Source organism: Staurois parvus, unplaced genomic scaffold, assembly GCF_062004578.1.
Source record: "Staurois parvus isolate SC_StPar_1 unplaced genomic scaffold, SC_StPar_1.0 ptg000164l, whole genome shotgun sequence".
Classification (NCBI taxonomy): Eukaryota; Metazoa; Chordata; class Amphibia; order Anura; family Ranidae; genus Staurois; species Staurois parvus.
The window spans coordinates 416,318-430,307 of record NW_028317960.1 but is presented as its reverse complement, the minus strand read 5'-3'; the positions used below and the strand labels follow the sequence as shown (position 1 = coordinate 430,307).

Below are 13,990 nucleotides of genomic sequence, written 5' to 3'. Positions count from 1 at the left end.
GTTTCAATACAACGTTCATGGCAAACCACACCACGCTGCATCTAGCCAACACACATGTCCAATTTATAGAACTGGTGCCAAACACCCCACTGAAAGAAGAAGACAGTGACAGAAGGTTGCTTGATGACCTTTAGCTTGCCTGTGTTCCTTGCTCCCATGTATCCTCTGTTTACCCAGCTTTCCTGTTATCCACTCGGCTTGCTTCTGGCCCAATGCTTAATCTCTGATTCTGACCTTGGCTTGTCTAAGGACTCTGATTCTCTTCATCATTTGTGTATGACCCTGGACTGACTCCTGACCGTGGCTGGTGCTAGACTATTTTGCGCCCTAGGCAGGACCAACTACTTGCACCCCCCCCCCCCAAAAAAAAAAAAAAGAAATTGTGCTTGATGCTTTCTCACCTCCTTGCCAATGTTAGCTCCGGGTTGATACTAACTGGGGAGCTGGGAGGAAGTGATACTGGGCACATACCATAGTGGTAGTGCCACTATAGTGGGAAGTGGTTGGTAAATGGTAAAAGTGTGGCTCAACCGCACATTTTTAATGTCCCTCAAACACAAGTGTAAATAACATGAAGCATCTCACTGTGATGACAATCACAAAGTACAGAAGATGCTGTATGTCTGTCTGTATACAGAGTATGGCTGTATCTTTGTCTGTGCATTAGAAAACAGAAATTGTGAGCTTGCCTGTGCATCGGGTTCCCATTGCTGCCTGTGCCCTCCGCCACCTCTCCATTGAATCACCTCCCACCGCTGGGCTACAGCTTCGCCTTCCACCCTCTTCAATGGAGGAAATAATAATGACTTCACCAGTGAAAGAGCCACTCCTCCAGTGAATCACCTCCCAACACCGGGCTACAGCTTCGCCTTCTGCCCTCTTCAGTGGAGGAAGGGATAATCACTTCGCCAGTGAAAGAGCCACTCCTCCAGTGAAAGGCTGTGATCATCCACGGCTGGCTGCCACTGATCAGCATTGCAAAACGCAGCACAGCTTTAGCTGCCTGGGTCCAAAATTAAAAAAAGAGTCGCTCTCTGCTCTTTGCCTCCTGGGCCCTTCTAGTAAACTGATGGAGCCCAGAGAAAATATAATTAATGTTACAGCAGGGCCAGCTGTACTGCCCTACTGGTGGTCCTGGTCCTGGCTGCGCCCTAGGCAGCAGTGCACCCTAGGCGGCTGCCTAGTTTGCCTTGTGGTAGCACCAGACCTACTCCTGGCTAATCTGCTGTATCCATCCTCTTGACCATTGTGTATGATCTTGGCTTTGGATACTGATAATGTTTCTCCAGTTTCTCCCCACCAGCCTGATCCTGTACTACTTTCATCCACGATGGGCTTCGCTGGACTGCCTACTGCTGAACCCGACCTGCTCCACCACAAGCGTCCCTTGTGTTCCTCCACCACAAGTGTCCCTTGTGTTCCTCCATCACAAGTGTCCCTTGTGTTCCTCCACCACAAGTGTCCCTTATGTTCCTACTGACATCCTTGCCCAAGTGCCTGAGAGCTACCCAGTCAGACACTTCCTTGAGCAGCCAGAAAAATTGCTGATGGTTTTATGATAATTGTAAGATACCTTCTGAAACTAAGCCAAATCATGGGGCACTGAGTCAGAAGAGTAAAACGTAAAATTTTGGAAAATCCAGAAGTCTCCAAAAATTATCATCCAGCATAGACTTTCCTCTTTTCTATTATAAATTCTCATGTCACTCACCCAATAAATGGAGACAGTCTCAGCATACACTTCTAAGTATCTATGTCTGATCTCACATGCTGCATTATTTGTTTCTGAATTAGGCCTTCCTGGCTACCAAGGGACACGTAGCTAGATCTGTATTTCCAGTGAAATCCACAGCATGGTCAAATAATACTCTGAATTAGGATACATTATAGTCTTTTCCCCTATAGAAATAGCAATATCCAGAAAATGACATTGTATTTGTGTTTGGTGTAACTGAGAATATAGGTAACCTGGTGTCTGCATGGTGTATGCTTCCCTAGTTGTAGTTGTGGACAGTGAATGTGTCAGGCATGGTGAATGTAAAGCTGCATACAGGTAACAAGCATTGGCAGGTGAAGGCACCTACCTGATCTTTTGTCCTGGCCACCACAGACAGTGACATCTGAACCAACCCCAGAGGAAGTCAACACACAGAGAAGAAAAAGTACAACTCAAATATTCGCACTGTGGATTTTATCCAGGATAAATAAAGGTGCATGTCCGGACCTTATAAATAAAGGACCATGGTGTGACCCCATGAATAAGGTTCCTGGTGGAACCCTATAAATAAAGGTCCATGGTGTGACCCCATGAATACAAGTTCACGGTGGGACCCTAAGGTCCATGGTTTGACCCCATGAATAAAGGCTCATGGTGGGACCCTATAAATAAAGGTCCTTGGTGTGACTCCCATGAATAAAGGCTCATGGTGGGACCCTATAAATAAAGGTCCATGGTGCGACCCCATGAATAAAGGTTCATGGTGGGACACTAAGGTCCATGGTGTGACCCCATGAATAAAGGTTCATGGTGGGACCCTATAATTAAAGGTCCTTAGTGTGACTCCCATGAATAAAGGTTCATGATGGAACCCTATAAATAAAGGTCCCATGGTGGAATCCCATAAATAACATTTCATTGATAGATCCCATAAATAAAGGCCCACAATGGAACCCCATAAATCAAAGTTCATGGTGGGACATCATAAATAAAGGTCAATGGTGTTACCCCATGGATAAAGGTTCTTGGTCCCCATAAATAAAGATTCATTCCCTCTTAAAGGTCCATGTTGAGACACCTGCAATTGAGGTTCATGATGGTACCTTATAATTAAAGGTCTTTGGTGGGACCCCATAAATACAGATTCATAGCAAGACCCCATAAATAAAGGTTCTTGGTTGGATCCAATAAATAAAGGTCCATGGTGTGATGTGACCCCATGAATAAAGGTTCCTGGTGGATCCCTATAAATAAAAGTCCATGATGGAACACTTTAAATACAGGTTCATAGTGGGAGCCTATAAATAAAGGTTCATGGTGGGACCCCATAAATAAAGGTTCATAGCAAGACCACATAAATAAAGTTTCTTAGTTGGATCCAATAAATAAAGGTCCATGGTGTGACATGACCCCATGAATAAAGGTTCATGGTGGAACCCTATAAATAAAAGTCCATGATGGAACACTTTAAATACAGGTTCATAGTGGGAGCGTATAAATAAATGTTTATGGTGGGACCCCATAAAGGTCCATGATGGGACCCCATAAATAAAGGTTCATAGCAAGACCTCATAAATAAAGGTTGTTGGTTGGATCCAATAAATAAAGGTCCATAGTGTGATGTGACCCCATGAATAAAGGTTCATGGTGGAACCCTATAAATAAAGGTTCATGATGGAATACTTTAAATACAGGTTCATAGAGGGACCCTATAAACAAAGGTTCATGGTGGGAACCCATAAGTAAAGGTCCATGGCGGGATCCCATAAATAAAGGTCCATGGTGGACCTCATAAATAAAGATCCATGGCTGGACCCCATATTTAAATGTCCATGGTGGGATCCCATAAATAAAGGTCCACGGTAGGACCTCATAAATAAAAGTCCTTTGTTGGACTCCATGAATAAAGATCCATGGTGGGACCCCATAAATAAAGGTCCATGGTGGGACCCCATAAATAAAGGTCCATGGTGGGATTCCATAAATAAAGGTTCATGGTGGGATCTCTTGGTACTTGATTTTAGAGCTTGCATAGCATCAGCTCTGTGATAGACCAGGGAGTGAGTGGGAGGGCGGAGCTAGCTTTCACTTCCAGGGATTCTGTTTTATAAAAATAAAGGAATGCTGAATAATCAGGAATGTTCACCATTCTTTTGAATCTTCTTCAGGTCTCCCGTTATGTCGGCAACTAGAAAGAAAAAAAACACAAAGCTGAAGTGACTGAACTTTGTAACGACAGCTCCAGGACTAAACGTCCCATAAAGTCCCTTCTTTTGCTTTACATATATTTTTTATAGATATATTATAGTTACCAGACTCCTGCAGAGCAGACACATCCCTTTTCAGCCCGGAATCTAAAAAATAAAATAACATAATACAATTATAACAAAATAAAGAAATAAATATTAGGCTCCACGCACACTGGAGTAAAAAAAAAAACAACACTGCTCCTGGAGGAGTATAGCTTGTAGAATCAACTAATTTGATTTATTTCAGGTACTTATATAGCATCATCGAATTATGCAGTGCTTTACATATATACTGTACATTCACATCAGTCCCCGCCCCCGAGGAGTGTACAATATCTATATATATATGTAAAGTCCCTAACTCACATTCATACACATACTAGGGTCACTTTAAACAGGCGTCAAATCACCTACCAGCATGTCTTTAGAGTGTGGGAGGAAACCCACACAGGCACAGAGAGAACATGCAAACTCCAGGCAGGTGGTGCCATGGTTGGGATTTGATCCAACAACCCCAGTACTGCCAGGTGGGAGTGCCAACCATTTAGCCGCTGTGCTGCACATGTTATACTATGTTCCACAGACAGGAAGATCAAACTACGCAGAAAATATTTGACTTCTCAGAACACCCAGGACACGACCCTCTTTAAGACATAAAACATGATTCAAAAAGTGCCATCGGAAGGAAACGTCAATTCTCTAACTGTATACTTAAGCTTGAGCTATTGAACTCTGTATTCAATAAGGTTTTTTTTCCCAGCAAAACAGATAATGAGAGCCTGAAAAAACATGTAAAGAGAAGCAGAGAGCTCCATCTACTGTACATTCTATGCAATTGTAAAATATATTAAAACATGTATTTTATTGGTTAACCGCTTCCCGACCGCCTCATAGCAGAACTACTGCTACAGGGCGGAAGGGCATTTCCGGATAGGGGGCGCACCACCCCCACCCATGCCACCATTGACAGCTAAAGATGTTGATCACCAGGTCCGGGCCAGAGATTCCCCACTGGCAACCAAGTATCGTCAAGTATCACTGACAGGGGAGAGGTATGTCTGTAAACAACATAGATCTCTCTCCTGCCAGCAAGGACATGCTGCTGTATATTGCTCTGCACAGCAGAGAAATACATAGCAGCATGTCTCCTTAGTAAAACACAGCACACAGTTAACCCTTTGATCACCCCTTCCTGCCCAGTGCCATTAGTACAGTGTCAGGGCTTTTTATAGCACTGTGTCACTGGGGATGTCAGTTGCAGTTAGTCAGTTCCCCCCCAGTGTCAGAATGCTCCCCCGCAGTCACTAGAGGGGCCCAGGAGGCGAGGAGCAGAGAGGGACATTTTTTTTTTAATTTTGGGCCCAGGCGGCTAAAGCTGTGCTGCGTATTGCAATGCTGATCAGTGGCATCCTGCCGCGGCTGCTCACAGCCTTTCACTGGAGGAGCGATTATCCCTTCCTGCCACCGAAAAAAAGCTCAATTTAAAAAGGACATTTGGATGCAGCGCTGCATGAGCGCGCAATTGTCAGTTAAAGTAACGCAGTGCCGTATCGCAAAAAAATGGCCTGCTCAGGAAGGGGGGAATCCTCAGGGGTTAATAATATGAAAAAAGAAAGACAAAGTCATGGAAGTCATGGCATATTCCTTGTAATTTTCCCATCCCCCCACCCCTCCTTTGGAACTCCTTTCTCCATGACACACAGAACTCACTGACCCCCCAAACTTTCCAACACATCCTTGTCTTCATCTATTGATCCACCATTATCCTCTACAATCTCTAACGCTTTAGATCTTACCCACAATTCTATTATGGTCAGAATTAACCCTTTCAATACCGGACACCCCCCCCCTTCCTGCCCAGGCCAACATTCGAACTTTGAGTGACAATTACTCAGTCATGCAACACCGTACTCATATGACATTTTTTTTTTGCAACTGGTGGAGCTTTCTTTTGATGGTATTTTTGCACCACTGAGGTTTTTTTTTTTTTTTTTTTTGCTATAGAAAAGAAAAAAATAAGTGCTATGTAAACAGAAAAAATTGTGTTAAAAGGATGGCAACCAAAAAATCTACAGAATAGTTGAGAGAAGCTGCCGCTTCAGCGTAAAACACTAAAAATAAAAGTCAACAGTGAAAGACGGGCACTGCTCTTAAAATAGGTAATATCAATGTGAACATCATAAATAAAGAAACATCAACAATTTTTATGATGAATGATCAATACATAAACTTAATCAAAATAATTACAACACGTCCATGCAGCAAGTCAGCAGGATTCCCAAGCACCGTGTTCAAAAAAGATCAGTGATTAATAATCTTTTCCAGGGCTTTTGTTTCAGAAAGAACTTGGGGGAACGTAGTTCCTGCACCTCCAGTACTGAATGCATGTAATGGCAAGGGGTGCCGAGGGGTGCTTGGAGGATCTGTTATTGCTGGGAGGGATCTACTGTTGAGGAAGGGGTCTTTGTTGGCTAATGGAAGGTATATTGATGCTGGTTGCTGGGTGATCTATTGTTGCTGGGGCCAGGGGCATATTTATCACATTGCAAACAAAGCATTTGCCTAGGGCGGCATTTTTCAGGGGGGCAGCATCATTTTTCAAGGGCCCCCCCAAAAGAAGGGATGGAAGAAGGGACGCACGCAGCATGGGGAGCAGGTGGGATCTGAGAGAGGCTGCGGGCTGCTTGATGGTGTATGCAAAGCCTGACTCTTGTTCCTGGGGATGTCCGGAGCTGTGAACATGAATCTCTTCTTTCTCCCTGGGGTGGTGAGGGGTTCTCAGTGTATGAAGTTTGAAATAGAGCTGAACCCTGCACTCTGGCTTATCACACCTCTAGACCCTGCACTCTGCACATAGGGAACCCCTGAAACTGCACTCTGTACATGGCGTACCCCTGAACCCTGCAATCTCCGCATAGGGAACCGCTGAAACTGCACTCTGTACATGGCGTACCCCTGAACCCTGCAATCTCCGCATAAGGAACCGCTGAAACTGCACTCTGTACATAGCGTACCCCTGAACCCTGCAATCTGCGCATAGGGAACCGCTGAAACTGCACTCTGTACATGGCGTACCCCTGAACCCTGCAATCTCCGCATAAGGAACCGCTGAAACTGCACTCTGTACATAGCGTACCCCTGAACCCTGCAATCTGCGCATAGGGAACCGCTGAAACTGCACTCTGTACATGGCGTACCCCTGAACCCTGCAATCTCCGCATAGGGAACCGCTGAAACTGCACTCTGTACATGGCGTACCCCTGAACCCTGCAATCTCCGCATAGGGAACCGCTGAAACTGCACTCTGTACATGGCGTACCCCTGAACCCTGCAATCTCCACATAGCACATCCCTGAACTTCGCACCTAACACACTCCTGGTATTTATTGCCCCTTTAAGATCCTAAAACTGCAATTTGGCCACATCCACCGTTCAATGTGGTTAAGGGGGGGAGGGAGTAAGGGCGTGGTTGAGTTCCTGCCTCTATTCTTTGAGAAAAAAGCCCTGGATACATTTCTATAGTCTTACAGATACAAGCGGCCCTTTGAGGGCAACCATAATGCTGATGCATCCCAAAATGAAATAAGTTTACACCCCTGCTGCAAGCAAATATTTTTATGAATGGCATCCATTCAATTGTGATAGCTGTTATTGCCTATAGTTATCACATGGTACAGGTCAGCTGTGATTGGCCCTGTTACAGGTAATCACTGTGACCAATCCTAGAGAACACAATAGCACACAATGAATGGCTATGAATGAAAGCCATTGTGTACAACTGGCATGTGATCACTGTGATTGGTTACAGCCATCATCCTGCACCATCAAGAAATGCTCACTGTGCCAGGATTGAGGCCATTTGGCCAAAGGATGCACCCACATTCGGTGCAAGATGTGCAAGCAGCTAGGTCATCCGTATAGTCAGAGCCCAGAGGCTGACTGGAGGCTGAGCGGTAGAGGCTGGATAAAGAGGATGAGGCAGCTGAAGCGAGGGAGGAAACTGTTGTTGCCCCTCATGTGTCTGTCCCATCTGTTGTGCCAGATTCTGTTTTCCTTAGTAATGTGGTCCATGAGTCGGTCCTTTCTGTGGTGGTTCCTATTTCTAAGCAGCTGGGGGGTGGTTTAGCTCAACCCTCAGTTCCTCATTCTCGACAACACAAACATGGCCAGGAGAATGTGGGGATGCTGAATGGGGGTGGAGCTGATGGGGCTGAGGGACAGGTGGCCATGTCCGTGTCTCAATTCCTCTTGAAGGGTATTGTGCTGATGATGGGTGGGAGAGGATTAAGGAAAAAGAATAGGAAGAAGAGGATGAGAAGTACAGAAGTCTGAGGAGAGCTGTTTCAGGTGATGAGGGTGTGGTAGAGGTTAAAAAACGACTACCCCAATCATCCTGATGGTAGTTCCCTCTCTGTTAAAGGTGGCGACCATTAATGTCGCCAGCATCAAATCTGCAAGAGCTCGTGATATGGCCTTATTTTTGCTCAGCAAGTTTGATGCTGAGATTATATTTTTTGAAGAGACCTGGCTCAATACATTGACCAATGTCCATCTAGCAAAAAGGCAGTGGAGATGTGGTCCCTCCTTTTGGTCTCTTGCGGCTGAACCTTGCAGCAGAGTTATGGTGCTTTTTAAAGCCTGTTTGGTAACATGCCGGCGGGTAATTGAGGTAGAAATGGGGAGATGCATGGTCTTAAACATATCTGTTGGGGGGCAGGACCTGCGCCTGATCAATATCTATGGACTGCAGTCAAAATGGGACAGGAACTACTTCCTCACAGAGATCAAGCCCTTCCTTTTTATGTCCCAGCAGGTTGTCTTTGGAGGTGACCTTAGCACCATAATTAGGCCTGAAGACAGGAGAGGCTCCATAGACAGGCTGGGTTATGATAGCGATTTTCTCAGAGATTTGGTTAGACAGGCAGGCCTGGTAGATGTGCATATAAAGCACTGCCCTGGCAGCACGGGGTTCACATTTCAGAGAGGGAATAGTCAGAGTAGGATAGATACATTTTTTTTTAAAGGAGAACTCAGAATTCTCGGTTCCTGAGTTGAAGGCGGTGGAGTTCTCTGACCACTGTATGCTGTCTGTGACTCTGAATGCCTCGGACACTCCACCCAGGGGAAGGGGTCTCTGGAAACTGAATTAGGCTCTCCTGGAAGATGTAGAGGTAAGACAATCCTTTGAAGATTTTTTTCAGGCACAGGTTTCTATTCTGGACTTTTGCAGCACTAAGTCAGAGTGGTGGGAGCTTGTGAAACAAAGGGCGATTGGACTTTTCAAGGCCATAAGTAAGAAGAAGCAGCTTGGTATGTATATTGCCTACCAGCATTTGCGGAGGAAGCTTGATCGTCTTGTCTCGTATGGAGGAGATCCAGGGGAGATCTCTGAGGTGAAGCTTCTTAAGTGTCAATATGACCAGCATGCCTCCTTGGTTCTGGAGAGGGATTATGGGAAATATCACTCGCCTGATCCTTACCAGAACTATAAGCAAGGCATAGCAGTTAAGATGGCCATAGGCTAGAAAGACGGTACAGGTTCCCTGGTAAAGCCCAGATCAGGGAGCATGGAGATCTTTGGGTCATATCATGCAGACCTTCTGGGAAGAAAGGTACTTAGGACAGGATGGAAAGCTTTCTGGATTCTACTCCAGGATTGGGAAATGGTGCATTGCTTTTGATGGATCTGACAAAACCAATTTCAGCAGATGAGGTAGTTTGTGTTATAAAGAAGCTGACTATCAAAAAAATCACATGGACCAGATGGATTGACAGCTGAATTCTACAAGTGTTTTAAGTCCATTCTGGCTCCCTTTTTAGCAAAGGATTTTAGCAGCTGTCTCGAAGGGGGTTCGCTCCCTCCATGAGGCAAACCACTGTGTAAAGAACATGGGTAAAGACCCCTCAATGATTGTACATTTTCAGCAGTTTAGGCTGTCTGGCAGGCTTTGGAGCAATGCAGGGATGCTGCATGGAGAAAGTACTTGCTCGCATTGGATCAAGCGAAGGCTTTTAATCGAGTGAATCACGAGTATCCATGGTTGCTACTTGGCAGATACAGCCTGCCAGGGAAGTTTATAGATTGGCTGAAAACATGGAAAGCTCCCGGCTTATGTTGCCCAGAAAACCTGCAGGAGAGGATTTTGGCTTCCGCTACATTGGGGGTCAGTGAGAAGAATGTCCCTTACATTGGGGGTCAGTGAGAAGAATGTCCCTTACATTGGGGGTCAGTGGGAAGAATGTCCCTTACATTGGGGTCAGTGGGAAGAATGTCCCTTACATTGGGGGTCAGTGGGAAGAATGTCCCTTACATTGGGGGTCAGTGAGAAGAATGTCCCTTACATTGGTGGTCAGTGGGAAGAATGTCCCTTACATTGGTGATCAGTGGGAAGAATGTACCTTACATTGGAGGTCAGTGGGAAGAATGTCCCTTACATTGGTGGTCAGTGAGAAGAATGCTCCTGACATTGGTGGTCAGTGGGAAGAATGTCCCTTACATTGGGGGTCAGTGAGAAGAATGCTCCTGACATTGGTGGTCAGTGGGAAGAATGTCCCTTACATTGGGGGTCAGTGAGAAGAATGTCCCTTACATTGGTGGTCAGTGAGAAGAATGTCCCTTACATTGGGGGTCAGTGGGAAGAATGCTCCTTACATTGATGGTCAGTGAGAAGAATGTCCCTTACATTGGTGATCAGTGGGAAGAATGTCCCTTACATTGGTGGTCAGTGAGAAGAATGTCCCTTACATTGGGGGTCAGTGGGAAGAATGCTCCTTACATTGGTGGTCAGTGAGAAGAATGTCCCTTACATTGGTGATCAGTGGGAAGAATGTCCCTTACATTGGTGATCAGTGGGAAGAATGTCCCTTACATTGGGGGTCAGTGAGAAGAATGCTCCTGACATTGGTGGTCAGTGGGAAGAATGCTTCCTATGTTAGTGGTTATGGGGAAGAATCCCTCCATACAGATTTGAATTTCATGTCATTGACTTACCTGTTTCCTCTTTATATTTTTTTAGTTGTGAAGTGAGTTCCTTGACTGCAAATTAAATAAATAAAAATTAAAATAAAAAATATATAAGGAAGACTTGAAGAGAATATTGTAAATTAAATAAATGGAGAAGTCCCAGTCATACCGAATGCCCCTACTGTACTATTCCAACACCATTCCAAACCACAGCTAATCTAGACTACATTACGGAATACAATACGAAAGGTTTCTTCATAGTGAGAGCTGTGAGAATGTGGAATAGACTCCCTCCAGAGTTGGTTGTGGCCAGCTCAGTGGATTGCTGTAGGAAAGTCCTGGATTCTTTCTTGGATACACAGAATATAACTGGATATAACATTTATAGGGAAAGTTGATCCAGGGAATATCCAATTGCCTCTCGGGGGATCAGGAAGGAATGTTTTCCCTGAAGGAGCAAATTGGATTGTGCTCTGCTGAGTTTTTTTGCCTTCCTCTGGATCAACTGTGGGTGTAGGATTATAACTTTTTTTTTTTTAATGGTTGAACTGGATGGACTTTTGTCTTTTTTCAGCCAGACTAACTATGTAACTATGTATCTGCTCTGTCTGCTGGTACAAGTGACAATACAACAGCTGTGGATTGTTCAGTTACATTGGTACTGGTGCCAATCAAAACATTTCAACCCTGAAGGAGGGGACGTAGATCCCCAAAATGTGTTGGCGTGCTGTCTATCTTCAATAAATATAATTTGTTGTATTGAAAAATCAGAGCCTAACTTTGTTCTAGCTGGAGGCATTTCCCAAGTAGAATGAAATGCCTGTGACTTTCTATGTGTAGCGCAGACCCGGTCTAGCTGTTTGCCCCAGGTTCTATTTCCTATTGGGTGCACGACAGCCAGGCACACAGCAGATTCTCAGTCTTTCCACTCAATAACCAGGCAGAAATTATTTTTTTATGTAACTCTGGAGCAGTCGCTTACTAAAAAGAGGTAAAAACTGCAACAGTCTTTCCAGGATTTCTCTCAGGCCTTTACTCACTGTGTCCCTGTATACATGGATGCCTCCTTTCAGTATCAGATGGACTCAGTACCTCCTGGACAGATCCTCATCAGACTTTTCTTCAAGACTTAGGAATTGGCCTCCTGGCTCTCTCTTATCTGGGACCACTTTGAACCACCTGCAAGCTCCCCCTCTGGATGCCCAGGAGGGCAAACAGCCCCTCCAGGCTGGGTCTCTCTCCACCAGGTAATTGACCCTGCTGTTCTAGGCCCTGGACTATTTATACTCACCCCCCCCCTCCCCCCCGGGTCACCCTCCTCACCGGGGATTGGCTGAGGCAGCATAAATATTCAGTCTTCCCATTTGATTACTCAACACCTATATTTCAGAACCACCCAGAGAGTTCTGGAATTCAGAGAGGAGCAATCAAACTAGCAACATGTGGAACCCAGAACAGCCAAAAGCAATCAACCTGCTCCCCTGGCTACAGAGGAGCCAAAAGTACATTTGCCGAAACCTACTGTCAATTAACTAGAAGGGCGCTACATATACCACTCGTGTACGGGATGGATATTGTCACCAGGATAGCTAAAAAATAGAGCACTCATTGCTATGGCATTGCTCACTGGCTGTGTTGGCGGGTGAGATTCTGCAACATTGCAGCCAGTGAGAGGGTGTGACAGACCCAAACAGGACAAGGGCTTTTGGAGGGGACTAGGGGCTAGCCTTCTACCCACTGAATATGGCCCATAGAGGAGACTGGGGATTTTGTCTGCTTCATCCGCTCAGAGCATGGAAACGTTCTCGGTTCAGCCTCAATTCAGGACAATGGTATGACTGGTCCTAAAGGAGAAGGATGTTTAAGTAGCCCTGTAAAGCTAATTTTACTTTGTTAATCCAATTCAAAGTCAATTCAAAGTGCAAGTCAAATATATAAATATATGTGTATATAGTGGCAGTGTTGTGCCCTGCCATTGGGTTGACGTATAATAGACAACAATGGCATGGGGTTCTCACAGACACAGACAGAGGGACTCCATAAAATCTTTTGGTCTGTTCAGAGTGGAGAAAATGGGTCTTTTATTCTTTTCTGGGTCTTGTGACTCCTGGATTGAGGTCTGGAGTCCAGAGGCTTTGAAGAGCTTTGGGAAGGGAGAAGCCTCTAATCCTGTGTCTGGGTCTTACCGGAAACCAACAGGCTGTGTATGCAGGTGTGCAAAGCCTTTCTAATTTAGGGCCTGGCCATAGTTCAGGGCTCTACCAGGAATACAGGAGTTTCCCTGCCCAGACCAGGGTGAAAATGAGCCCAGTGAGTGCAGCAGGGAGCTACAAGAGGTACAGAGGTACGCAAGGACAGCAGTGCTGTGTAATGGTTGAAGTGACCAGTAAAAGGTTTGACTTTGAGGTCTGAGCAGCAGCGCTGCAAGAGCAAGCCAGGGGGCTAATGTCATTTTCATAGTAATGGTGGACACCCCTAAGAAGGCAACCATTTATTTTGAGGAATTTTTTAAATTATTGTTTTAAATAAAAGTGGGCCATCAAACCATGAAACATAGTCCCACTTGGAAGAGGAATACATTTCCACTATATTTAGAAAACAAATTATATGTGACATATATTTACAATATATTAGCCTACCCTAATATATTTTAACATGTATTCTTAAAAAAATTTAAATTTAAACATATTTTCTAAAGGCATATATTTAAAAATATATTGTAAAAAATACATATTCTTCAGATTTTTTTTTTTACATATAAAAAGTAATTTTAACATATTTTTTCATTTGTAAATGCATTCCAAAAATGTAGATTAAATGTATTTTCAAACACATAAATTTGTAAATGCATTTTTAAAATATGTTTCATATATTTTTTAATATATAAAAAACGTATTTGAACATACAGTATATAAATATACAGTGTATACAGTTGCAAGAAAAAGTATGTGAACCCCTTGGGATTACGTGGAGTTTTGCATGAATTGGGCATAAAATGTGCTCTGAACGTCATCTAAGTCACAACAATAGAAGAACACAGTCTGCTGAACATAATACTAC

The 13,990-nt window shown here is 44.4% G+C and overlaps 1 protein-coding gene across 1 annotated transcript in view; it reads right to left on the bottom strand.

Annotated features, from left to right (window-relative positions):
• The window catches only part of LOC149462956 (uncharacterized), a 64,055-nt gene that overhangs the window by 22,257 nt on the left and 27,808 nt on the right, over positions 1 to 13,990 (bottom strand). Inside the window, exons 7-9 of the mRNA XM_089676113.1 lie at positions 10,958 to 11,002; positions 4,030 to 4,071; positions 3,864 to 3,905 (exon numbers count right to left, since the gene is read on the bottom strand). Of these exons, the coding sequence (XP_089532239.1) occupies positions 3,864 to 3,905; positions 4,030 to 4,071; positions 10,958 to 11,002 (129 nt within the window). The remainder of the gene's footprint in view (positions 1 to 3,863; positions 3,906 to 4,029; positions 4,072 to 10,957; positions 11,003 to 13,990) is intronic.